At 35.9% G+C, this 26,116-nt stretch overlaps 1 protein-coding gene across 1 annotated transcript; it reads left to right on the forward strand.

The window, feature by feature from the left end:
- The first annotated feature begins 510 nt into the window (after positions 1 to 510).
- LOC109175270 (tyrosine decarboxylase 1-like) lies at positions 511 to 2,049 on the forward strand. The gene has a single exon (XM_019324509.1). It carries the CDS (start codon positions 511 to 513, stop codon positions 2,047 to 2,049), a length of 1,539 nt encoding a protein of 512 aa, XP_019180054.1.
- Positions 2,050 to 26,116: the final 24,067 nt, after the last annotated feature.

The following is a 26,116-nucleotide window of genomic DNA, read 5'->3' on the forward strand; positions in this document are numbered from 1 at the left end:
GTCCTATACTCACATAATTTCATAATACAAGACATAAATTTGTAAAATAAGACACACAATATATTTTGTGTTATATAACTAATAATCAATTTCACGTACAGACTCCTTACGTTTAATGTACAGAATTGCATAACATGATGTCCAAAAATGCATAACAAGATATACATACACATGCCTTATAGTTAAAGAAGAAAAAAAAAATCCTTTTGTGATACGAATTGAACATCAAACGATTGTCAATAAAATTAAAGTTCAAAACGATGTTGTATGGGACCGTGGATTGTGGACAATGGACAACGGTATAACAACCACGTTTTGTCTTTGTTTCCTTTTTTTCTTATGTGCTGCAGAAATTATTAAACGCACGTTCTTCACAAGTATCTCTGTATAAACTCCGCATGCGCACCATGTGGAAGCACCAATTCAAATAAAATTTCTCATCTTCTTAGCTACCTACAAACCTCGCAATATAATATATACATATTTTTGGGCTGATCAAAATACCTTAAAATGGGTTCCCTCAAGAACGGGCACACTGAGGTTAAGGTTGATGATCACCCCTTCAACACCACAAGTCTTTTGGATCCTGAAGATTTCAGGAGACAAGCCCACGTGGTTGTTGATTTCCTCGCTGATTACTTTCACAACGTTGGCAAGTATCCGGTCCGTAGCCAAGTTGAACCGGGCTATCTCCGAGAACGTCTACCGGAATCAGCCCCCAATACCCCGGAGCCGCTCCAAAACATCCTCCGGGACATCTACAACGATATACTTCCGGGGATTACCCATTGGCAAAGTCCTAATTTCTTTGCTTACTTTCCTTGCATCTCTAGCACCCCCGGCATTCTCGGCGAAATCCTTAGTTCCGGCCTCAACGTCATCGGCTTCAGCTGGATAGCATCGCCGGCGGCCACTGAGCTCGAGAGCATCGTGATGGATTGGTTTGGGAAGTTGCTAAGACTTCCCAGTTCTTTCCTTTTCTCCGGCGGCGGTGGAGGGGTACTCCAAGGTACCACATGCGAAGCCATGGTGTGCTCTATTGTGGCCGCCAGGGAAAAAATGTTGGGCAAGATTGGGAGAGACAAATTTGGGAAGCTTGTTGTCTATTCATCTGATCAAACACACTTTTCACTAAAAAAGGCCGCACAGATTGCCGGCATAAACCCCGACAACATTCGTGTCATCAAGACTATTAAAGCCGATTTGTTTGTTTTGTCCCCAGAAGCGCTTCAATCCTCTATTCTTTGTGATATAGAACAAGGCCTAATCCCGTTGTATTTATGCGCGACGCTAGGGACAACAGCAACCACCGCCGTCGACCCAATACGGCGGCTGTGCGAAACCGCCGGCAAACACGACATATGGGTGCACGTAGACGGGGCGTATGCAGGAAGCGCATGTATTTGCCCAGAATATCAGCATTTTCTTGACGGCCTCGAAAACGCAGATTCTTTCAGCCTTAATGCACACAAATGGTTCTTTTCAACGTTGGATTGTTGCTGCCTTTGGGTGAAGCATCCAACGGATCTAACAAAGGCTTTGTCCACCAACCCCGAGGTCTTGAGGAACAACGCCACCGAGTCCAAGCAAGTGCTTGATTATAAAGACTGGCAAATCGCATTGAGCCGACGCTTTAGAGCTCTAAAATTGTGGATTATTTTCAGGAGTTATGGCGTGGCAAATCTCAGAAAGTTCATTCATGGCGCGGTTAAAATGGCGAAAGGTTTTGAAGGGCTTGTTGCCAAGGACGAGAGGTTTGAGGTTATGGTTCCAAGGAATTTTTCTTTGGTTTGCTTCAGACTGTCGCCAACAGCAATTGAGAAGCATCTCAAGGCTTCACAGGGAGATGAAGAAGTGAATGAGTTGAATGCGAAGGTGTTGGAGGCCATAAATTCAAGTGGGAAAATTTTCATCACTCATGCAGTGGTGGGAGGAGTGTATATGATGAGGTTCGCAGTCGGAGGATCATTAACCGAATTCCGGCATGTGGAGATGGCTTGGAAGGTGATTCAAGACCATGCAACCTCTATGCTCAACGATGCAGCTTAATGAGTTGGGAATTGATCGAATTTGTTTATGTTTGTATGTTGTTGTGTGTTAAGGTCATTTATTCCGTTCTTGCACATTTATGTTTAATATCATATGACATTGATTCCAACACATGACATTTAGCATTACTCTGATACCAAATTGGATCATGTGTTTCATCTCAACTAAAAGCCTAAGCTAATAGATCTATTGTACATTTATGTTTAATATCATATGCTCGACAGGAATTAAGTACAGTTAGGAGATTTTAGACCGATTTTAAGTGATGGTCTTCCTTAATTTTAGAGATTGCTTTCAGCCTTTCATTATGTTTTAGAAGATGAACATGTAATTAATACCCTTGATGTGGGGATTCACTTTTAATGTTCTGTCAAGTTCTTAATGGTTGTTTTAGTTAAATTTTTTTCTGAACACCAAAAAAACGATTATATTAAATATCCAACAAGTCCGAACGATCGAGCAGTACAAGATATAAAAATTGGGGTGCACAATAAATACCAGACTTGTGAGAGTGCACAATCCTTTTCACTCTGTGCAATAACAATACCCCATTTTTCAACAGTGACTTATGTTGTTTTATCTTTTCAAGTGATGATTAAAGATTTTGGTTAGGTTGCATCGATCTATGTATCTACACAATAATGTTGCTTTATTGGCTACATACAATAGTGACTACTTGTTGTATCTTGCCTATTATATATATCTTGATTCTTGATGTTTTATCTTTATCTTTGACATATTGTTTATCAAAAGGGTGAGAGGCTACGTACAGGGTGAGAGGCTACGTACAATAGTGACTACTTGTTGTATCTTGCCTATTATATCTTGATTCTTGAAGTTTTATCTTTATCTTTGACATATTGTTTATCAAAAGGGAGAGAAATGTCACATTTAGACTCTGTTTGGAAAACATGAAAATAAATTCTGAAAAATCAGTCATTTTTCAGAAAATATATTCCTTTCCGCTGTTTGGCTGCACAACGAAAAACTGTCTTTTTGTGTTTAGTTCATTTTCCGGAAAATGAATACAATTGTATACATTATTTTCCAACTCAAATGAGTCTACTTTGAGCATCAATTTTTCATTCACCCATTATCCATTTTGAACGTATAATATATTATAAATTTCGCGGGTTAGGGCCACACAAATATTTTGCAGGCCTGACCCGTAGCTTAGGCCCTAATAAAAATAAATAAATATACATATATATAGCAGGGCAGAACGCTGTCTTGGGCAAATTATGCCATGGAAACGTGTTCACCGAGAATAGTGAACACAAGGTCAAACGACGTCGTTTTTAGGAAAAAAAAAAATTCGCGGATGTGGAGTTAACGGCGCGCGTTGATCAAATTATGAATTTTCTGTTATGAGATTATGAATTTTCATAAAATTCATAATCTCATAACAGAAAATTCATAATCGCATAACAGAAAATTCATAATCTCATAACAGAAAATTCATAATCTCATAACTGAAAATTCATAATCTTATAACAGAAAACTCATAATCTCATGGTTCCAAAGTGAATGTGTAGGCATGGTTCCAAAGTGAATGTGCATGCATGGATTCATAATTTATGAATGTCCGTGATTTCGGACGGAAATGTGTAGGCATGGTTCCAAAGTGAATGTGCAGGCATGAATTCATAATTTATGAATGTCCGAAATAATTGTTCACCTCAAATTAAAGTGAAACCGCAAAATGTGAAAATGAAGAAGAAAAGTCACGCAATTAATTAAGAAAAAAAAAAAAAAAAAAAAAAAAAAAAAGATAACGGTGTACTAACACCGTTGGAACCGTGTTCACCATGAATGGTGAACACGGTTCCATGGCATAACGCTCCGCTGTCTTGCTGTGTGAACATTATATATATATATCCGTGTGCGCGCGCTACTAACATTTAAAAAATTTTATTTTTTTTAAAAAAAATTAATATTATTTGTACTTTACTTTTTTTTTTTACTTTGAATTAATATTAACTTTTGTTAAGAGTTTAAAGTTGGATTGTAAATTCACAATGTTAATATTTAAACTTTGAATTAAAAAAAAAAAAAAAAAAAAAAAAAAAAAAAAAAAAAAAAAGGCATGCCAACCCGTGTGGGGCGGGCTATGGTTTTATGAACCCTAGCCCGCGGGCTTGGTGGACGGCCGAGAAAAGCCCGTCAGAAATTAGGTCCGACAAATTTTACATTTGCACCCCTTGGAAAATGATGACTTCCCCCCTCCCACCCCCCCCACCCCCCTCCCTCCCTCCCTCAAAAAATGAGAAGTCATTTTCTCCCAAAACATACCTATTTTCCTTTAACTAAGGTATCATTTTCCATTGACCTCATTTTCCCCCCCCCTCTTGCCAAACACTAGAAACCCAAAAAACATTTTCAGATCATTTTCCGGGTTTTCAAACGCACCCTTAGTTGAATACTCTGTGCAAATTGTTAGAGGGAGTTTTATTATTGTTGCCTTTGGGAATTTGATCAACATATGTCCAATGTAGAAATTGTTAGTATGAAAGTTTAATATTATTTGTACTAGTTTTTATTAGTTGGTATAAGTTGGTCCAAAGAGAGTATTTGTCACTGATAAGTGCATTTTTGTCTATATTTTTACCCCTTCTTGAACCCATTTTATTTGTGAATTGCCAAAACACTTGTGTGAATTGTGACTAATTTATGTTGGTTTTATTTCAAGGTGCAATCATTCACAATAAGTGAAGAATTCAATGATAATTGTGGGAAGATACGAGCAATTTTTGGATCAATAGATCAATCAAAGAGTTTGGAATGCATTTAGGAATTTTCAGGAGCCTCGTACCCCCTTGCGTACGCCCATCCCTCATCTCATCCGAGATCTGAAAAAATAAGCAGGTGGCGTACCCCCTCGCGTACACCCGTACGCATGCCCGCACCTCTATTCCAGTGAACACTAGAATAAATCGTACTGCCTCAGGGATGACCGTACGGAAGGCAGTACCTCTGTGCTTTGTTCACTATATAGGCGCGTATTCACTCATTTTTACACAGTTTTGGACCTTGTTCCAACCCTAGACATTTCATTTCACTTCCTTTCATATTTTAGTGTTAGATTAGGTTTAGATTTAGGTTTCACAACATATTTCAAGCTTGTAATCTTGGATTTGAAACTTGGATTCCAAGATTTACCATCAATTTCTTTAGAGAAGTGTTCTTTCCCTTATCTCTTTTCCTTTGCAATGTTTATGCTTTACACTTGTGTTTTTGTGTTCTTTATGCTATTAAATCATGAGTAGTTAGTATGTTGGACTTGAGTTAGGGTTGTATTACCTATCTTGATGCTTCGTTTGTGATTATTGCATAAAGGGGATTTTTGCCTACCTAGGGTTCTTGAGTTTATGAAGGATGTTGTGTTTATATCTTGTTAATGTTTGGTGTACACATTCATTGACATGTATTTGGAGAATTCCTTGCCTCAACGAGAGTTGGGTGATGAATTCAAGCCACCTCTTGCATAAACCCGATTTCTTCCTACGAAAATAGGGGAAATTGGGGGCTTTAGATGCTTTGTGTGCTTGATGGACTTGGAATTGATACGTCACGAAAGTGGGGAAATTCCTTGTTCTGATCCTTGTTAATTTGCTCACGTGAGTGACTTATAGACTAAGATTCCTACGTGCATCCCCTCTATTCCTTGGTTGTGTGATTTTCCCCAATCCTTAGGTTGTGCTATATATGCATCTAGAAGATAATGCTCCCTAGCTTGAGTCCTATTTCTTTATTTCGTGTTTACATCTTGTTCATATGTGTTCGTGTTATTTTGTTTAGTTACCGTAGTCTTAACTTCGTTATGATTTTCTTAGCTTCTTGTTGATTTCTTTATGCTAGTGCCTAGTTTATTGCGATTGCATATTGCGTGCCATAACCCCCAATCCCCTGAGGACGACTTAACACACGCGAGCTCACATCTTATTTTTGCTACATCAGTCACATTAAGAGTCTGTTATAATTTGTTGGAAAAAATAGTTTAAAATGGCATTATAAGTGGTTATTTTGTGGTATAAGTATTAGTGGGTCCACTTTTGATTTGGGTCGGGTCAAATTGGATTCGGGTTCTTCGTAGTGAGATGAAGAGATTGATATATTGTACGCTCAAAACGGATAATGGGTGAATGAGATATTGATTCTCAAATTAGACTCATTTGAGTTGAAAAAATGAAGGGAAAAACTTTAAAGTAGCCGTGCACTCTCGTGCTGAGGGCTCGACGCAGAATCAGTTCGATTGGCCAAGTCAACACGAGTTGATGAGGCAGAGAGCTGAACACAAGTTGATGCCATGGGGTTCGATTCAGCCAACTAGAATCATTGTCGACTCAGGCCAATCGATGGTTCCGGAAGTGACCATTCTGAGCTTTAATTCATCAGTTACAGAATTAATTCAGATTAATTCAAATTTTGAATATCGAATTAAAAGTTCAGCTACTGGCCTGCTGTTTCAGATGTTACAAAGATGATTTTTATATCAATTTTAAATGGCATAATGAATGTTATTCACTCCGGCCTTCAACCCCTATATAAACAGTGGTAGAATAGAACGTTTTCATAACACAAGAAAATCTGTTTACTCTCTCAAAATTTCTGCTTCTACTCCTTTCTTGCTATTGTGTTCTTGCCGTTGCTCTAGTTCGCCGGGTTCATTGTTTGGGTGCTCAAACAATTGAACCATAGTATGTTTTATCCTGTGAAACCTAGGCTATACTACAATGCTCCTAGAACTTGTGGGAGGTAGCAAATAAGGTTTTAAAGAAAGAGTGTTTTGCTCGACTCGTACTAAACATCTTCCCTCGGTATCCCTTCATCCTCCCCACGATATCTTCTCATCCTTCCCAGTTTCTCCCATAAAATAATAATCCTTTTTCGTAGGATTATTATTGGGTTTATTCCAACCAAATATCCAACATAATTCCTATTAAGGAACTCAAATTTGCTCTTAGAATAATGATAAGAGAAGTGGTTTCTCGACAAAGGTGTGGTTGTGATTTATCTCTGCACAATAATATTTGGACATGTGATCCTGTAGAAAATGGAGTGACAAATCAAGGTGTCCAATTAAATCTTTATATCTTCTTTATCTTTATCTTTATCTTCTTTATCTTCTTTATCTTTATATATAATAAAGCAGAATCCTAGCTTTCCCTCCAAAAGTGTGAGTGGGCTTTGGGAAAATGGACTGCTGCAATGGGATAGATTTGACCCATAAAGTTTTAAAAAAAATGTAATTATATATTGGCACATCATTTGTTATATTAAAACTTTTATTTTTTATTATATTATATTATTTAGTGTCAATTGATTTATTTTTTATTTTTGTAATGGCAATATATATATATATATATATATATATATATATATATATATATATATATATATATATATATATATATATATATATATATGTTAGGAATATATTGTAAATTTTGATGAGCCGAATGTATTTTTGAAATATCAAGCAGTCCCCATTTTTATTCTATTTGAGTCAGTTTAAGTCTACGGAGTATGGTGCACCCATAATCATGCAACCCATGTACAAGTCTGGAAGATCATAATTTATTTGAAGAAGTTAAGCGGGATTATAGCTTAACATAATTATGATGCAGATAAGTCAACAAGAACCATGCTAGAGGAGTTGGAAGAAACGTGTGTGAGCTACTGAGTTATGCCAAGTGATCCCAGTTTTGAATCTCAAGTGAAGCATTTTTACCTTGCTTGGGAGACTAGCTCAAACCGTATGGGAGACTAACCTCTACCGTATGGGAGACTAACCTAGGGTTGCATTCACATGCAAACACCCTTAAAATACAAACGTTTGTAAGGAAAAAATCTAGCCATAGGATGTGTGTAGATGGATGGATTAGATGTAGGGAATTTAATTAAATAAAGAATCCGTTTAAGTGGGAATAAGGGTAATTACGCCAAATCATTAACAAAGCAATATTGGATCAGATTTATCTGGATATTTCGCTAAAAATTAGGAAGACTAATTACAGAAGGAGTTGTCTACGCCCATTCCATCACGATGCACTAGCAGAAGCGGAAGTCGCACCCCCCCCCCCCCCCCCCCCCCGCCCAAGCAGCCGGTGAAGAGATGTATGCAAATTGTTGGTTAATTAAACGATTCATGAATTAGATTAAATTTTAGACTATAGTTGCTGCTTTGCATTTACAGTATATAGTGGGTAGTTTAATAATGGTTGGCAGTGCACACTGCTACGTGTGACTGTGCACACAAGCCTACAAAATAATGAGAGCATGTGTCGTAATTCCCAAAACACTAGTGTACGGTAACTAAAATGTGACACCATGAGTGGACATATGCACAGGGTTTTTACCAAGAGCATAGTAGTGTGCACCGCCAAGGTGAATCTGGTGCACCCATCTCGGGTTCGATCTAAATAAACTCAAAATTGGTCCCCGAATAAACAGCATAATAAGTACAAGCTAATGTATTAAAGTGCACAATAGTACTGACCACATGTTGGTTTAGGTTGTGGTTAATGTTTACGTTGTTTAGTTTGTGTGTTTATCCGTGGTATTCTTTAGTTTCTGTATCGTTTTTGGATTAGTTTTGTTGCAATATGTCATTTTTTGGTTTTTGTGGCAGGTGATGTAGGTTCGGAAGGTGTCTCTAGTGGTTGTCTGATGGATATCTCTCCAGGTTCTACGAAGTATTGGTCTCGGAATATGGTGTTTTTGTTTTGTTTTGTTTTTTTTTTTTTTTTTTGTTTTTTTTTCTAAGGAGCTTGCGGTTGAAAAATTTACGAAGGCAAAATGCATGTGTAGAGCTTGTAACCAGTTAGCTCACTATGATAGTCATAATTGTCTTCTTGCGAAGCATTAGTTTTTACCCGCTGGATGTTGTGTTCTGTTCTTTGTTTCAAATTTTCTAATACATCACTTTTCTTGTGTATGTATTTAAGTACGTTAACATATGAAGGTTTAGCTCTTTCGAGTATTGTAAGGGATTATGTTTTCTGTTTTTTAAAACCCATAGAAGTTTACTTTGTTTGTCTTTTCAATCAAATGGTGTGCCATTCATTTACATTTTGTGTGCACATTAGCTTAGTCTAGCATTTTGGGCCATTACCAGTATGTGTGCATCTATTACCACTGGTGTGTGCATGGCACCACGGTGTATTTCATGGTGTTAAAAATTAAGAAGATTTTGTTGTGTGCACTTTCGTACAACGTTCTGTGCACATCTGGATGTCAACATATTGAGTCCTCCCATGGGTGAATCCAGAGTACCCTATGTGCGTTACACGTAAATAAATGCCCACAAACATATCTTGTATGTACAAGAGTCATCATACAAACCGAATCTGCACCTTAGCTCGTAAGTGTGTCATTTTTAGAGTTACTTTGTGTGCACTCTCGGAGTACTCAGGTGTGCACTCTAAGCATTTTTGTGTGTGCAATATTAGCTGCGTACACAAGTTTAAAACATGTGCACCAATGTGAATTCATTTGTGCACTGTATTAGGAAGATGAAACCAATCAAAATTGCGCTACAAATAAAAATTATTGAATATAGGTTTTCCAGAATTCAACATCAAGTAATCCAAAAACTAATTCCTAAAAAATAACATAGTTTTCAAAATCAGAATGCATAAGCTATATTGTTTGTCTATACGTCACATAATGATGATCAAAACCAGAAAGATTCCCCCATTATCAGTTCCCTTGTGTCACGTAACTTCAGAATAATGCATCTTGAAATCTAGTTCTGTTGTTTATTACCTGCACTCAAGGGAAAAAAAAATGGTAGTCTAGAGTGGTTCTACATTCACGAAAAAAAAAAAAAAAAAAAAAAAAAAAAAACAAGAATTTGCTACAATACCAATCAATAAAAAAAATTAACACCAACTATCACCATAAACTCACAATTATATGGTAATCTCCACTGGATTAAGATGCACAAAAATTCACATGACACTCACCCCTCAACCCCCCTCCCCCCCCCCCCCCCCCCCCCCGAGCCACGGTCTAACTGATATGTCAATAGTAGTCAATTACTAGCTGAATCACCAACAAATTAAAAATTGCAGTCTGTAGATTGATGTCATTTGCCTATGGTGCACATATTAAAACGCAAGAATGCACAAATTAAAACGCACGAATGCACAAATTAAAACATAGGCATGCACAATAGCCTAACACCCCCAATCTGCTTATTACCTAATTGTTATGTTAGGCTAAATGTAGTTATCTGAACCAAGAACCACCCCCCTCCCACATAACACACATGCATAACCACCCCCACACCCCCTGACAAACGGCCACCGCAACACAAAAGATAAGAACAATATTGTTAAAAAATTCAAAAACGGCAAAAGGGAGAAAAAAATACCTCAACCTACACCCCGAGCGAGTGGTCTGCGGCGCTTGGCTCCACTTCGGTCCCCAGACGACCATCGTCCGCTGTTGTTGAATGAGAATCGAACTACGTAGAAGAAGCTCCGCCAATGTGCGATAAACAGAGAGAAAGAAATTCGGGAAAGAGAAAGAAATTCGGGCTAAAGTAATTACCCAGGCGTGTGATCTGGATTTGATAAGATTAGAGCAGGAGTAAAATCCCACAATTACCCCAGCGTAATAATAAAAACTTATTCAAGAAATTTAATGGCCATAAATATTTTAATTAATCCTACCCATCTCAAAATCCAACGATCCTAAGTAATCCGCACGTTTGTATTTTAAGGGTTGTTTGTATTTGAATATAATCCTATATATATATATATATATATATATATATATATATATATATATATATATATATATATATATATATATATATATATATATAGTTTGTAATTTTGATAGTTTGTAATTTTGATTAGTTTTTTAATAATTTACAAAGAAAGCTAGGTAACTTAAAGTAAAATTAAGTAGGGAAAAAATTTTCCAGCCTAAATGTGAATGGATATTAATAGATTTGTAAGATCATTATTTTTTTTTTTTTTGTAAACCACGAGGTGGTTCGGATCTTTTTCTGTCCGTTTAACTTTGTAAGATCATTATTGCAAATGAGATTAGCAATATGAATGCATTTATTGTCTTAACATTTAAATATTATATTGTATAACTATACTTACATTTTTAATAAAACTAATTTTGCTTTGTATCATAACATTACAACAATACTTATAAATTTTTGTCCGTGCACCGCACGAGGTAAATACTAGTAGCTATATAAAGGGGTTGTGTAAAATCATTTAATAAGTATCAAAAGATGTTACTTTTTAGGGTCAATTAGAGGGCATCTTGTGCATAATTTGGATCACTTGTGCATGATTTATGAGTAATAAGCGATGAAACGTGATTATGCATTACAAAGCCTTCTAATTTATGCATTCTAGTGTTTTTGATAAATTATGGGCAAAAAGAGAGGCAAAGGAGCTTAAAACGGGGCACTCTTGGAAGAGCACAAAAGGAGAGAGAAGAACCTGAGTCACAATCGTGACACGGGCGTGGCTAGGAACCTGGGACTGTCACGAATCGCGATCACCATCGCTAAGTTATAAGTGACACCAGCCACGATGTAGGCGTGAAGAACTTCGGCGTGAATTTTATCGTTAAATGTTACATTTTTCAGATTTGTAAAGAACTTCTTTTAGATTTTTAGATTTTTCCACTTTACATTTTCTCTCTCTAGACATTTAGCTCGAAAATTCACTCAAGTCTCAAGGAGAAGGAGGAGATTCTAGTCCAAAGGAGTGATAAACCTTGAAGATTAGAGCTAGTTCTTCTACAAATAGATGATTGTAACTCTCTTGAATTAAAGTTTGGTAACTAATTTCCTTTTGATCTTTTAATTCTTCATCAATTCATTATGCTATTCTTCAATTTGATATTGTTGCAACCAAAGATGATGAGTAGCTAAATCTATAGGGCTAGGATTGTTTACTAGTTGTAATGCGTTTGATTAGTGTGATTTCATCCTAATTGTTGGAGTGTGTTGATGAAGATTGTGTATATTTCCTGTTGTGGAGGATGAATTGTCTTGTGTTCTTGAAGTAGGGCCCGACTTTATGAATGTTCTAGGAATCCTAAGCTTAGGCAAGAGATTTCTAAGCTTAGGTTAGCCTTGTAGTCCTATCACATTCCCCATCATAGATCCGAGAGGGCATGATCCGAGAAGGACTGTAGTCTAGGTGTTCGATGAATTGCCTATGGACACTCGGGTGCCATATTGATCTATAGCCAAAGTCCAGTTGTACAGGAAGAATAAATAGAACCATAGCCAAAAACATGTTGTAGTACTATCATATCCCATAGATGATTGTGCTTCCTATACTTTGTCCATACTCTTTGCAAACTCCTAAAAAATGGCAGAATTGTTGGCAGTCACATTACTGTTATTGTACTATTTTGAAATATTGAAGAAATTTATTTGATTTAAAGCAAATTATCAGCTTAGACTTTTAGTTGAGATGGAGCACATGCTTCAATTTGGTATCAGAGCCAGACCAAAGGTCATGGATTCGAATCTCTACGTCACCCGATAAGCGATTACGGTCCACGTGTTGCTTGGAACCCACCTCACATGTGAGGGGGCGTGTTGAGTAATTATCACGTAGAGATTCGAACCCATGACCTTTGGTCTGGCTCTAATACCAAATTGAAACTTGTGCTCCATTTTTACTAAAAGCCTAAGCTGATAGTTAGTGGTTATATGCTCAACACGCCCCCTCACGTGTGCGGTGGGTTCCAAGCAACACGTGGACCATAGTCGCTTATCGGGTGACGTAGAGATTCGAACCCATGACGTTTGGTCTGCCTCTGATACCAAATTGAAGCATGTGATCCATCTCAGTAGTCTAAGCTAATAGTTGGATTGCACATTAATGGTTATATGCTCAGCAATCAGGTGCAGATGCCAGATGGAGATCTTCCCGCTGATTAGTAATATTAGAATGACTTGTGCTGTTTTAATTTTCTGCAAAGTTAAAAATTTCAGAATGTCCAGCACTAATTTCATTCATTTCACATTGGCTTTCTAGCCCTTTAGTTGCAGGTCAACTTTAGTAAAATATATACTGCTAAAAGAATGTCCTAATCTACTAGATTTTTTGCTTTTGTGCTAAACCATTGTACCAAATGAATATAATATGATTGCACTGTACGTTTTTTAGAATTTGTAACAATTTTTTAGTCTATTTCTTGGGACTAATTTAAGAAGCAATAATAATGTTAGTTTTAGACAGGATTGAATGATTGTTTTATTGTGTCAATCATTTCTTGTTAGATTATGAAGTAAAGGCCTTAACTTAACAATTCTTGAACATAGTTTATCTTTGTAAGAACATATATTAGAATTGATTTTTGTAGTTGGAGTAATGATTTCTCATCTATTTCATGTAGCTGATGCTATTACTATGTGTCAGTCTTGCTCTTTTGGACTTCCTTTTGCAAGTTTCTGTCATTGTGTCTATACTGTTCACTGGAATTGCAAGTCAGAGACTACAACTTCTTATTTTTTAGTTGGTTAAGGATTTTTCCATAAAGAAATCTGATTCAGTTGGTACAGTTATTTGTTTGCACGTTACAGAACTACGTAATATGCATCAGTAATTACTTTGAGATAGTAGATGATAGTGTACCACTATTAAGAAATAAAGCAATATTATGTATTGATTATATACTTCTTATACTCTTTTTATTGAAATGCAGGTCTAATTGTAGGTGCCTTGGCTAACATTTCAGATACTGAAACAAGCATTACTGTATTATCTCACATATATCATATACCTTTATATTTTCTAGCTTCTTTTTCTAAATGATAAAATGGATCCACCATCATTTTGGAATTATTTTACATTTCTATGCTCGTTCTTGTTTCATCCTGTCACTGTTCTATCCATATTTCAGGTTACGCTCTACACTTATTGATAATTTCTATATAGTAGTTCTTCTGACATTATTGTCTGGGTTAGGATCTATTTCTTTGGGTGTGTGTAGATAGATAGATATAGATATTGATTACATGTATGCAGTCATGTGACAAAAGAAGAAATATAGCGGATTAGTATTGTGTTGATTTGTAATCTTTTTTTTTTTCATGAAAGGGAAGCTCTTCTACTTTTGACGTCATCATTTTTTTTAAAAAAAATTACTTTTTTTCTTCTATCAAATAATAGTTATGTTTGTTTGACTTGTTGCAGGTTTGAGGTCTCTAAAGTAGTGTGGAATATGTTGTTTGTAAAGTGTCCAGAGCTTAGACGTTTAAAGTATAAACCACTTGATTCCCGGAAAAGCAGTGGGAGATACAGACCTTATTCTAATGTTGACTCTTTTCTAAAGGTTAATCTTCTTCATCATATTCAATGTTTATCTTGGTAAAGCTGTTCATCTCAATTGGTTTGCTATAGGATAATCCTTGGAGGGGTTCATTTTTCATTAAACGTTTTTTGGTCTTTAGTGAAAGCTATTAGGACTATATTATTCATATTAGACTAGGACTATATTATTCGTGTTAGACTAGGATTCTATATAGCATCTCTATATATTCGCTCCCTGTACTCTCAGACATTATTAATGGAATACAACACAATTATATTCTCGTCTGGTATCAGTTAGCTAGGGTTTTCCTTTCCAACATCCATGTTCGTAGTAGTAGCTGATGGCATTGAACCAAGATACACCGTATGAGAAGCGGTTCAGTCAACAACGTGGCATTGATGATCCGTGTCAAATTTGTAAACGTTTTGGTCACACGGGAGACAATTGTTTTTTGCGCTATGGTGATCCTTGTCAAATTTGTAAACGTTTTGGTCACACAGGAGCCAATTGTTTTTGGCGCTATGATGATCCTTGTCAAATTTGTAAATGTTTTGGTCACACGGGAGCCAATTGCTTTCGGCGTTATTCAGGGGCTCCGGGTTTTCAGGCTAATTTGGCCGTCTCTGGTGATAATGGTGATTCCGACGGTCCTCATCAGTGTTCCCTAACACTGGTGCTACAAATCATGTTACGCCTGATTCTTCTTTGATGACTTCTGCAACACGTTATGATGGCCTGGAGACTCTGCGAGTCGCCAATGGTACAAGTTTTCCTATTGTTAATGTTGGTTCCACTTCGTTAGCTACTGATTCTAGGTCTTTTAAGTTACATGACGTTTTACATGTCTCTGGTCTCTCTTCTTCTCTATTGTCTGTCCAGCGTTTTGCAAAAGACAATAATGTTTTCTTTGAGTTTCACCCCCTTTGTTTCTATGTGAAGGACATTTTGACCAGGAAGGTTCTTTTTAAGGGACATGCGTCCGGGGGTCTCTACACATGGCCTGCGACCTCCTCAGCTCCTGCTGCGTTTGTTGCTGCGCGATCCTCTTACGTTTGGCACATGCGGTTGGGTCATCCTCATTATCGAGTCTTACGTAAAATTTTAACGTCTTCGTCTATTGGTACATTTAATTCTAGTGATCTTCCCAATGTCTGTTCCTCTTGTCAATTGGGAAAATCCTCTCGTTTTCCTTTGACTCGTGTCGAAACTACTAGTACACATCCTTTGGAATTGATTTATTCAGATATTTGGGGCCTAGCGCCATTACTTTCTGCGTCTGGCTATAAATATTTTGTGTTGTTTGTGGATAATGATTACACTCGTTATATATGGTATTATCCCATGCGTGCAAAATCTGATTTGTATGCTATATTTGATAAGTTTCGGTCACTCATTGAACGTTCTTTTTCTCGCAAGATTATTTCCTTTCAATCTGATTTAGGGGGAGAATATAAAAAGCTTGGTTCCACTCTTGCTTCGCTAGGTATCCGCCACAGGCAATCCTATATGTATACTCACGAGAAAAATGGTCGAGTAGAATGAAGACATCGTCATGTTTTTTAGACAGGGCTGTCTTTAATGGCTCAAGCATCTGTCCCGTCTCGTTTTCGGGACTATGCTTTTGAAACTGTTGTGTGTCTAATTAATAAAACGCCTACTCGTGTTCTATCTGATGAGTCCCCTCACTTCCGTTTACATCGATCTCCCCCGTCCTACTCTTACTTGCGAGTGTTTGGCTGTTTGTGCTTTCCTGTCCTACGTCCTTATAATCGCAATAAACTCCAGTTTCATTCATCTCCTTGTGTCTTTCTAGGCTATCCTCCGTCTTATCGTGGCTATCGTTGTTTGGACACTAACACTAACAAGGTTTTTATCTGTTGCCACGTGCGATTCGATGAGACTGTGTTTCCCTTTGTTTCTCCTATTGCCTCGCGGGTTACTACACCGCGTTTCGAACCGTGGGTTACTGCACCAATTGTGATGGACCAAAGAAGTGATGCCTCGACCACAGTTACTATTGGCGCTCGGCAGATTCATGAGCCTGTGGCGGCTTCTGGCGGTGATGCCGGTCACGGTCACGAGCAGTCCGCATCGAGTGAGCGGACTGTCTCGGACCAGCAGGTTGAGCAGCGCGGCAGGCCGCGCGGACGTCCTCGACGTGCTACTCCGCTTCCTCGATCACATAGCATGAACACTCGCAGCTCCGACCCGCATCAACATGTTGCCTTAACCACTATTTCCACTATATTGCCTGAGCCTACCTGTTACTCTCAGGCGGTCAAGTTTCCTGAGTGGCGTGATGCAATGGACGCGGAGTTCAATGCCTTGGTCCATAATCATACGTGGCGTCTCATTCCATCTCAACTAGACGGAAGGTTGATAGTTTAATAGACCGTCATAAAGCAATGTTAGTAGCTAAGGGTTTTAATCAGGTTGCTAGAGAGGACTTTTTTGAGACCTTTAGTCTTGTGGTTAAGCCCACTACGGTTCGTCTTATCTTATCTTTAGTCGTATCTCGTGGGTGGTCTATTCGCCAGTTGGATATTCACAACGCCTTTTTAAATGGCGTGCTAGCTGAAACTGTTTACATGCGACAGCCACCTAGTTATGAGGATAAGTCGTTATCTAATCATGTATGTTTGCTTAGAAAATCTCTATACGGTCTCAAACAGACTCCACGTGCATGGTTCACAAGGCTACATGATTTTCTTGTCTCTGTGGGCTTCTCGCCTTCTAAGATGGATGTGTCTCTTTTTATCTAATCTCGTGACAATATTCGTCTTTATTTCTTGGTGTATGTTGATGACATATTAATTATGGGATTTGACTCAGATCGTGTTACTGCTCTTATTGATAAATTAACACTTGAATTTAAGGTTCGTGATATGGGTGTGCCTTCTTTCTTCTTGGGAATAAAAACTGTCCCGTTATCTGGCGGTATGTTTTTATCCCAACAACGGTACATGAAGGATATTCTCAAACGTGCTGGCATGGTGGTCTGGAAGCTAATAATCACGCCTGTCTTTTCTGCAAAAATAACAGACAACGTGGCCGTTCCCTATGCCGATCCAACACAATACAGGAGTCTTGCTGGTGCTCTCTAGTATCTTACGGTAACTCGTCCGGATCTATCTTATGATGCTAATCTATTGTGTCAACATATGCATGCTCCCACTACTACAGACTGGGCCTCTCTAAAGAGAGTCCTGCGGTATGTCAAAGGCACCCTGAATCTTGGCCTGCGTATTTCTCGGTCTACATCTATGGATATTCACGCATATTCTAACTCAGATTGGGCTGGCGATCCGAATGACCGCAAATCTACTAATGGCTCTGTTGTGTTCTTGGGCAGTAATCTTATATCTTGGGTTTGTCGAAGCAACGGACTGTGGCACGTTCTTCGACTAAAGTAGAATACAAGGGACTCGCTGATGTATCTGTAGAAGTTACACGGCTCTTTTCTCTGTTACATGAAATCGGCGCGGCATCCGCCTACGTCTCCTCCTCGATTATGGTGTGATAATTTGGGAGCTACTTATTTATGTGTCAATCCAGTGTTTCTTGCCTGTACGAAGCACATTGAGATTGACTATCATTTTGTTCGCGATAAAGTAGCCAAAAAGGAGTTAGAAGTGCACTTTATTTCAACCAAGGATCAACTAGCGGATATTTTCACAAAGTCTATGTCATCTCTTCGATTTAACTCTCTCCGTGACAAACTCAATGTTTTGTTAGCCAACCTTGTGCTTGAGGGGGAGTATTAGGACTATATTATTCATATTAGACTAGGACTATATTATTCGTGTTAGACTAGGATTCTATCTAGCATCTCTATATTTCGCTCCCTGTACTCTCTGACATTATTAATGGAACACAACACAATTATAATTCATCATAGTAGTACTGTGTCTATAGCATTGCTTTGATCTAACGAATAACGGGGTAAGGAAATCCGCTGATTAATAGTATGTGGCCTTGACCATTTAAGCAGATTGAGTTTTTTTTTTTTTTTTTTTTTTATGAAAACTTTAAGCAGATTGAGTTTGTTATTCACAAGTAGCATGAAAGTAAATGACTCTTTTTCACTTTAATCTTTTAATGACAATAAGTTGTGGTGGTGAAGGTTATTAGTTCCCTTGTTCGTGTAGATCTGCAAAATTTTGGGATTAAATGGTATCGATCTCTTCTCCCTATCAGATGTTGTTGAAAAAAGAAATGTTTGGAAAATTTGCATTTGCATAATGGCACTATCAAAGAAAGCCAGATCAAAACATTTAAAGGTAAGACAAATAATGTAGGTGCAAATTTTTATGGAGCGTTTTATTTTGTTCAATAGACATTCTTGATCAGTTCTTTCTTAGGTCATTATGCAAATGCTTTCTCCTTTCAGCTTCAATCGCAAATTTACTGATTATAGATCATTACCTTGATAGGTCCCAGACTTTGATTGGTAACATACACTATTGCCATGCCAAAAGATATGGTGGGGGGCATTAGAAGAAGCTTGGAGACATCGCAATGTAGCTTTTCAAGTTCATCCAGTTATTAGCTCATTTAAATATCAAAGACAGAAAGTTAGGAAGGTATACTCATCAAGGATTAACGCAATAGCCATCAACATGTATGAGCTTGCGTATTGATAATATTGTATTTATAATATAGTATGTTGATAATATTGTGTTTTGATAGTTTGTTGATAATATTGTGTTGATAGTTAATATTATGTTAATATGTAGTGTATGAATTCTGTATATGATTTTTAAAAAATAAGAAATTTAAATATAATAATAATTTTTTTTAATTAAAAAAAAAAAAAAGAATCCGCTACCCTTCTATTTAGAGAAGGGTAGCGGATGCTTAACTTTCCGCTACCCTTTTTAAAGGGTAGCGGAAAGCTCAGGGTTTTCAGCGACCCTAGTATCCGCTACCCTTGTACAAGGGTAGTGGATAGCCCTTTACAAGGGTAGCGGATGTGCAGATCTGTACTAGTGATACCTGCCCTAAACGTGGCTTCTGATGCCACGGTGCTAACTGAAATAGCTAAAACATCACGTGCTAATTTAGACAAAATACTGAACTTCAATTTATGAGATTTCTACCAAGATAAGACATCAACTTCAGAAGTTACTTCACCATCTTGACACCTATAAACTCTCCCTTATTTTGCCTTCAATCTATTTGCACTTATGCTTTGCTTGAAACTTGCATGACAAGCTTGAACTCTAGCTACTCATTTGCAACTTCTTAAGGCTTCCAAATTTATCATCCTTGTGAGAACGATATATACTCGATAATTCCATTTCCGTTTTACATCTCCCATAAACACAACCAACACCACTAAACTAACAAAAAGAACACTTTCATGAGTTTCATCATTACATGATGAAGTTTCCAAGGTTATTACATTGAGTGAAAAACTAATACAATCATACACATAGAAACTTCAAGTGTCAAAAAGGAGTAGTATCAAGCGTAATTGCTCCAATCAAGATTAAAATACAAGGTTGAAAAATTAAGTTGGTATATGATTTATGTAAACAAGGAGATTAGCTCAAATTGTATTTTAGAAAAAGTAATTTTACAAGGTTGATGTTTAAAGAGGTGATGGACCTAATTTAGTAAATTATTTGAACCTTGTAAGTGTAAAAACATTAAAACAGAGGTTAATTTATGGTGTTTTATTGTTCTATTTGTTTTTATTTAAATTGAAATAGCAAATAGAATAACTACTACTTGAATTGAGGTAATAATTAAAATCTGTCTACTAACCCATAGTCACCGTGATTTACATCCTCCCACATGCTCTGTCAGGTCGAAGTGTGGGGAGTCCTTAAGGTTGGGGATTCAGCCTTGGGGTAAGAGGTAGTAATTAAAATAAATTATCTTGTAATCCTGCATTATAAACTAATTAATACATGTAAATAAATATCCGTGAACATTACTATTGTTTATAATATTGTAGTTATAGATGATTAATAAAGGTGATGATTCTCTCCCTGATGTGTATCTCATCTACTCAACATCTGCCTCAACCAAGCCTACAACGCCAGGGCAATCGAGGGCGCCATCATAGAACCTCTCCTCAAATTCCTGATGGACAAGAAACTCGATATCGTCGACGAAATCCTCTCCATCCTGCTTATCTTCGCTTCGCACCTGGCGGGGAGACAGGAAATGAGACAACTAAAGTTCGTTGAAACGCTCGTCAACCTCGTACAAGATGGAAATCCGAAGAACAAGGAATGCGCGGCGGTTGTTCTTCTCGAACGGGGATCACACTAAGTGTTAAAAAGGACGCACCTTAAACTTTGAAACGACACAGTTTAAGCTTTAGAGTGATGCACAAGTCTCAACAAAAAACGCATTGCACCTGAAATATTAACCCGACGCATCTTAAGCACAGAAAATACGACTTAAGTTTGAACAATACATAAACTAACTAAATTGTCACGGACTTTTTTTTTTCCTTTAAATTTGTGTTCATCCTGAACGTTGATTTTGACAAGATCAATAGCTATCATGTCACGGCATGTTTTACTTGGACACAACCTCGACATGCATTTGATATATATATTAATATATATATATATATATATATATATATATATATATATATATATATATTACACTAGTGTTGGCTTTGCAACGCAACCTTCGGACAAGTCGCCAGCTAGCCAATACTATCGGTCGAATAAATATACGTAAAGAACAAAAGAAACGGTAAATATGATAATGAGAATCAAACAGCAAAAAGCGCACAAAAAAATGCCTTGAACTCTTCAAATTTTGGAGCACTTTAGTTTTCCTAGTTTTCATGAGGTATTTATACATAGGCAATCGATCTAAATTAGGGAATAAATTTCCTAAAAATCTTATCCCCAAATAATTGGTGACGCCCAAATTTGATGAAAATTGTCTAAAAAAAAAATGAAATTGCATTCCAAATATAGAAAAGGTAAAACACTCAAGGGAAAATATCTCGAAAAAGTTTTGGCAACTACTACGGCATCTAAATCTATACTAGTTCCAACATGTCTTGTAATGCTCTTGGAAATCCCATTATTACTTCACCAACATTCTATCATTCATTCATGGCTCTGTTTGGCAAATCTAGTTGAAAAGCTATAAGCTATGAGCTGAAAGCTGAAAAGGAGCTAAAAGTTGAAAAGCTATAAACTCGGAGTTGAAAACTGAATAGCTGTTATGATTGAAAGTGTTTGGTAAATTAGCGTTTTGATAAGCTGATAAATGTAAAAAGACTAAAAAGGACATCTTTATAAAATTTAAATTAGTTTGTTTACATATTAAAATTTAACATTTTGTCTTTAAAAAATATTAAAATTTTGAAATAAAACTATTAGCATAATCATGATCTAGCATCTCATAATGAAGTAGCAATATTGTTGCAAATCTCATAATAATAATAATAATAATAATAATAATAATAATAATAATAATAATAATAATAATAATAATACTATTTATGGTGAAAGCTGCAAAGAGAAGAGAAAAATGTTTTAATTGAAAAGGGTAAATTATGTCATTTCTTTAAAATAATAAGGATAAAGATGGAAAAAAAAGTTAGGAAGCTTGGAGTTTATTTTGGAACGCTACCTAAGGTAGCCTTCCAAAATAAGCTCTTGTTTTAAGCTAGGAGATTATTTTAGGAACATTACCAAACAGAGCTTATAGTTTATTAGTAGCTTAAAATAAGTTATAAGCTCTTAAATAAGCTCTGTCAAACAAAGCCATGGTATCCGAATACGTCTACCGATCGAGTTTATTCGACTGACCACTTACCCAACACCTAGTTTATCATTTGTTTGAGCATGAGCCTTTCCTTTCTTTAAGTACTGGGGGCGGTGGTAACAGTCCCCTTCGCCGTACGACGGCGGCAGAAAATGTATGTTCAACTACCCATGCCAGTTATAACGCGATATTACGTTTAAATCCACGTTTAATTTTTCACCAGTTAGTGTCGCTATAGCCTTCAAATACATCAGAATATCTCATATAGTGTAATCCTAAGTCACTAGTATATCTCAAGTATCTTATAATTCTCATTATCACCTTTTAGTGTGTATCAATAGGGTTACTCGTATATCTACTAAGTTTGTAAACAGCAAAGGCAATATCCAGTCTATTACAACTCATTAAATATATTAAACTTCTAATAATTTAGCGTATTCTACTTGCGAAATACACTCTCTGCGTGCAATTTTTGAACAGATGTACGTTAGTACCTAACAGTGTCCTAGCCAATTGATTCTCATTATTGTTAAATTTTGCAAGGATTTTATCAATATAATGAGTTTGGTTTAACACGAGATCATCCAGTCTTCTCACAATTTTAATCTCGATGATTAAATCTACTACACACATGTCTTTTATATCAAATCTCGAATTTAACATATATATTTTGGTAGATTTAATCATTTGATCGTTACTACCTACAATGAGTATATTATCCTTCACATATAAACAAAGAATCAACCACCATGTTATTGGATATTTTGCTCTGATAAGAACAAGTATTAAGAGGATAAAAATCATATAACACTTTCAAGGCATGATCTAGGTTCACTTTTTAAAAAGTTTTCTTATCAATCCTTTATCAAAAAAACATGATAAACAGATAAAAACTTGAAATATAATGAAGCTAAGGTGTAACAATTGAATTTGATTGGTTGGCAAATTCAATCAAGAGGGTAAATAAGATATTATATTTGTTAAAGTGTGTCCTATAAAAAAATACTAAGACTTCAATTAGAACAAACTCCACAAAAATTAGGAAATATAAAATAATTTTCTTTTAACAATTTCAAAATAAGGACATTTTTCAGTCCGTCAACACATGCATGAACAATTTCCTATTAAACCTTTACAAACTAAACCTCTGTGCAATATAATTCAATATGTATCTAAAAGGCTATTGTATATATAGTGGTATAAATACACTTCTCAAACTAATGTGGGACAAGTGTTTTTACAAAGTCTTTTTCACTTTTATTTTTCAACTTAAATGGGTCTACTTTTAGAATCAATTTCTCATTCACCCATGACCCATTTTGAGAGTACAATATATCAATCTCTACTTCTTACTACAAAGAACCTGAATTCACTTTGACTCGACCTAAATCAAAAGTGGGCCCAACATATATTTGTACCACAAAATAGCCACTTTCTATGGCAAATTATGTTGTGCATCCGTATGCACCAACATATGAACTAAAATTCCAGAATCGATGAACTATAATTCCAGAATTTATGAACTAAAATTCTAGAATCTAATCTATGAACTAAAAATTCCAGAATGAATGAACTAAAATTCCAGAATCTATGAACTAAAATTTCAGAATCAATGAACTACAATTCCAGAATCGATGAACTATAATTCCAGAATCAATGAACTAAAATTCCATAATCTATGAACTAAAATTTCAGAATGAATGAACAACATAATGTTGTTGCTCGAAATCGAACCTTAATTTTTTTAAAGGGGAAACGTGCGTTTTTAATAAAACGACGTCGTTTTTGCATCCGTATGCACCATGCATGGTGCATACGGATGCACAGCATAATTACTCACTTTCTATGCCATTATCTTGGGATATATAGTTTTAATTAAACCTTTGGTGCTTGCAATAAAAAAATGAAATACTTGTCTATATTAAACTTAAGGCCTTACATTATATTAGACGTGAGTTGAGCTTTCATTCACTTGCAATTTAATAATAGGACTTTTACATATCGCTTTGATTATTTTGTATTTTAAGAACTCTTAGAAATCCTTTAATCTTGGACTTTGACATGTTGTTAAATATTAATACAAAATAGCCAATTATCACTCTCTCGTGAACACACATAGCAAGGCCTTTAAATTAAAACTATGTGCTTCAATTTCTCATTGCAACTATATATGACACAATAAAAGGCAAATTATATCGTGCACCGCGGTGCATAATCGATTATGCACTTAGCTTCAAAACGACGTCGTTTTGTTTAATGAAAGAAACAACATTTGTTTTCTGCCGTTTCGCACCGTTTCGTAAAAAGTAACTCTGTTATTCAGTTTCATTTTGTATACACTGCAGTTTCAGTTCAACATAATTACAGTTTCATTTCGATATAACTACAGTTTCATTCGATATTTATACAATCAAATATGTGAAAATGTTATTTAATTTTATTTTATATACACTATAGTTTCATTAAAACACAACTACATGATCATTTCGATATAACTACAACTTCATTGCACAATATACACTCAAATATATGAAATGTTATTCAGTTTCATTTTATATACACTGTAGTTTCATTTCAACACAACTACAATATCATTTTGATATAACTACAGTTTCGCTGGGTAATATACACTCAAATATGTGAAATTGTTTTTCAATTTGATTTTTTATACACTGCAGTTTCATTTTAAGAGCATCCCCAATAAGGGGATCTTGCCAAATTTTAGAATAGTAAAATTTGCTTGTGTTGGATTGACAAATGGGAAAGCCAAATTTCCAGCAAATCTTTCTCCTGCAAAATGAAAATTCATGTCAGAAATTACACGCGCCCGCCACGCCCGCCAGTTGAAATTAATTACTTTTGGCCATTTTCGGCCATTTTTGTGCCGTTGCAATTTACAACGGCACACAGTAGATTATTATTATTATTATTATTATTATTATTATTATTATTATTATTTTTGAGAATATTTATTTTTATATTTTTATTGTTAATAATTATTATTTTATTCTCAAAAAAATAAGTTGAACATCTTTCACACATTCTACTCACAATTTCTATTTTTTTATTTTATTTACTATATTTATTTTAATTATACGTTTAGAAATGAAAGCTTGCAATTTTTTCGTATGCAATTCATTTATTTTTTATTATAAAATTATAAATTTATAAATCAAATAAATAAATAAATAAATAAAATATAGAGATAAAATGGTGAGTCCACAAAAAGTTGTGAAAAAAGTTAAAAATTAATGGGAAGAAGAGATTTTGTGATTGAGTGAGATAGTGGATGATGAGGTGGATGTTGGGGCCCACAAAAATCTGGGGTAAAATCCTCAACTATTGAGGATTCCCTAATACAAGTACAGTTTCATTTCATTTCAATTACAGTTTCACTTGATAATATAAAAATAATACGTGAGGCAGTGGCAGTTTAGATATACACTGTAGTTTCAATTGGTAATTAATACAAAAAAAATACACACTCCGTTAAAAGTAACTACAACTCAAAATAACTTGACACTATTAAAGGCCATGTGTCCGTATCCATTCATAAGCATATCCAAGTCAAACCCAAACTTGTTGAAGCGGCCACACTTCATGCTCACATGGGTTGATCTTTTATTTCATGCCCCGCACCAAGCATTTTTTCAAAATATCAATTAAGAGTAAAACTCATCCCTACTACAATGCAGACCAAGTACTAACCTTAGGGATACCTTTTTAATATAGTACATGCAGCCAATAAATGAAGTATTCATCTACATTGAACTCAAGGCCTAACGTAATAACTTAGGCGTGAGTCGAGTTTTCCTTCATCTCTTGACTATCAATGAGTTTCAATCCTATCCCTCCCGATGTCTTTAAAACCATGTCCCTTGCCAAGGCTTTTGTAAACAGGTCCGCTAAATTGAACCGGGACCGTACAAAGTCTAGTGCTACAACACCATTACTTAAGAGTTCTCTCACATAGCTATGTCTCAAGCCTATGTGTCCTGACTTGCTATAT

Source organism: Ipomoea nil, unplaced genomic scaffold, assembly GCF_001879475.1.
Source record: "Ipomoea nil cultivar Tokyo-kokei standard unplaced genomic scaffold, Asagao_1.1 scaffold0164, whole genome shotgun sequence".
Classification (NCBI taxonomy): domain Eukaryota; kingdom Viridiplantae; phylum Streptophyta; class Magnoliopsida; order Solanales; family Convolvulaceae; genus Ipomoea; species Ipomoea nil.

Excerpts from the sequence above, each read along its gene's own strand:
- LOC109175270 (XM_019324509.1), top strand. The coding sequence starts at position 511 with ATGGGTTCCCTCAAGAACGGGCACACTGAGGTTAAGGTTGATGATCAC.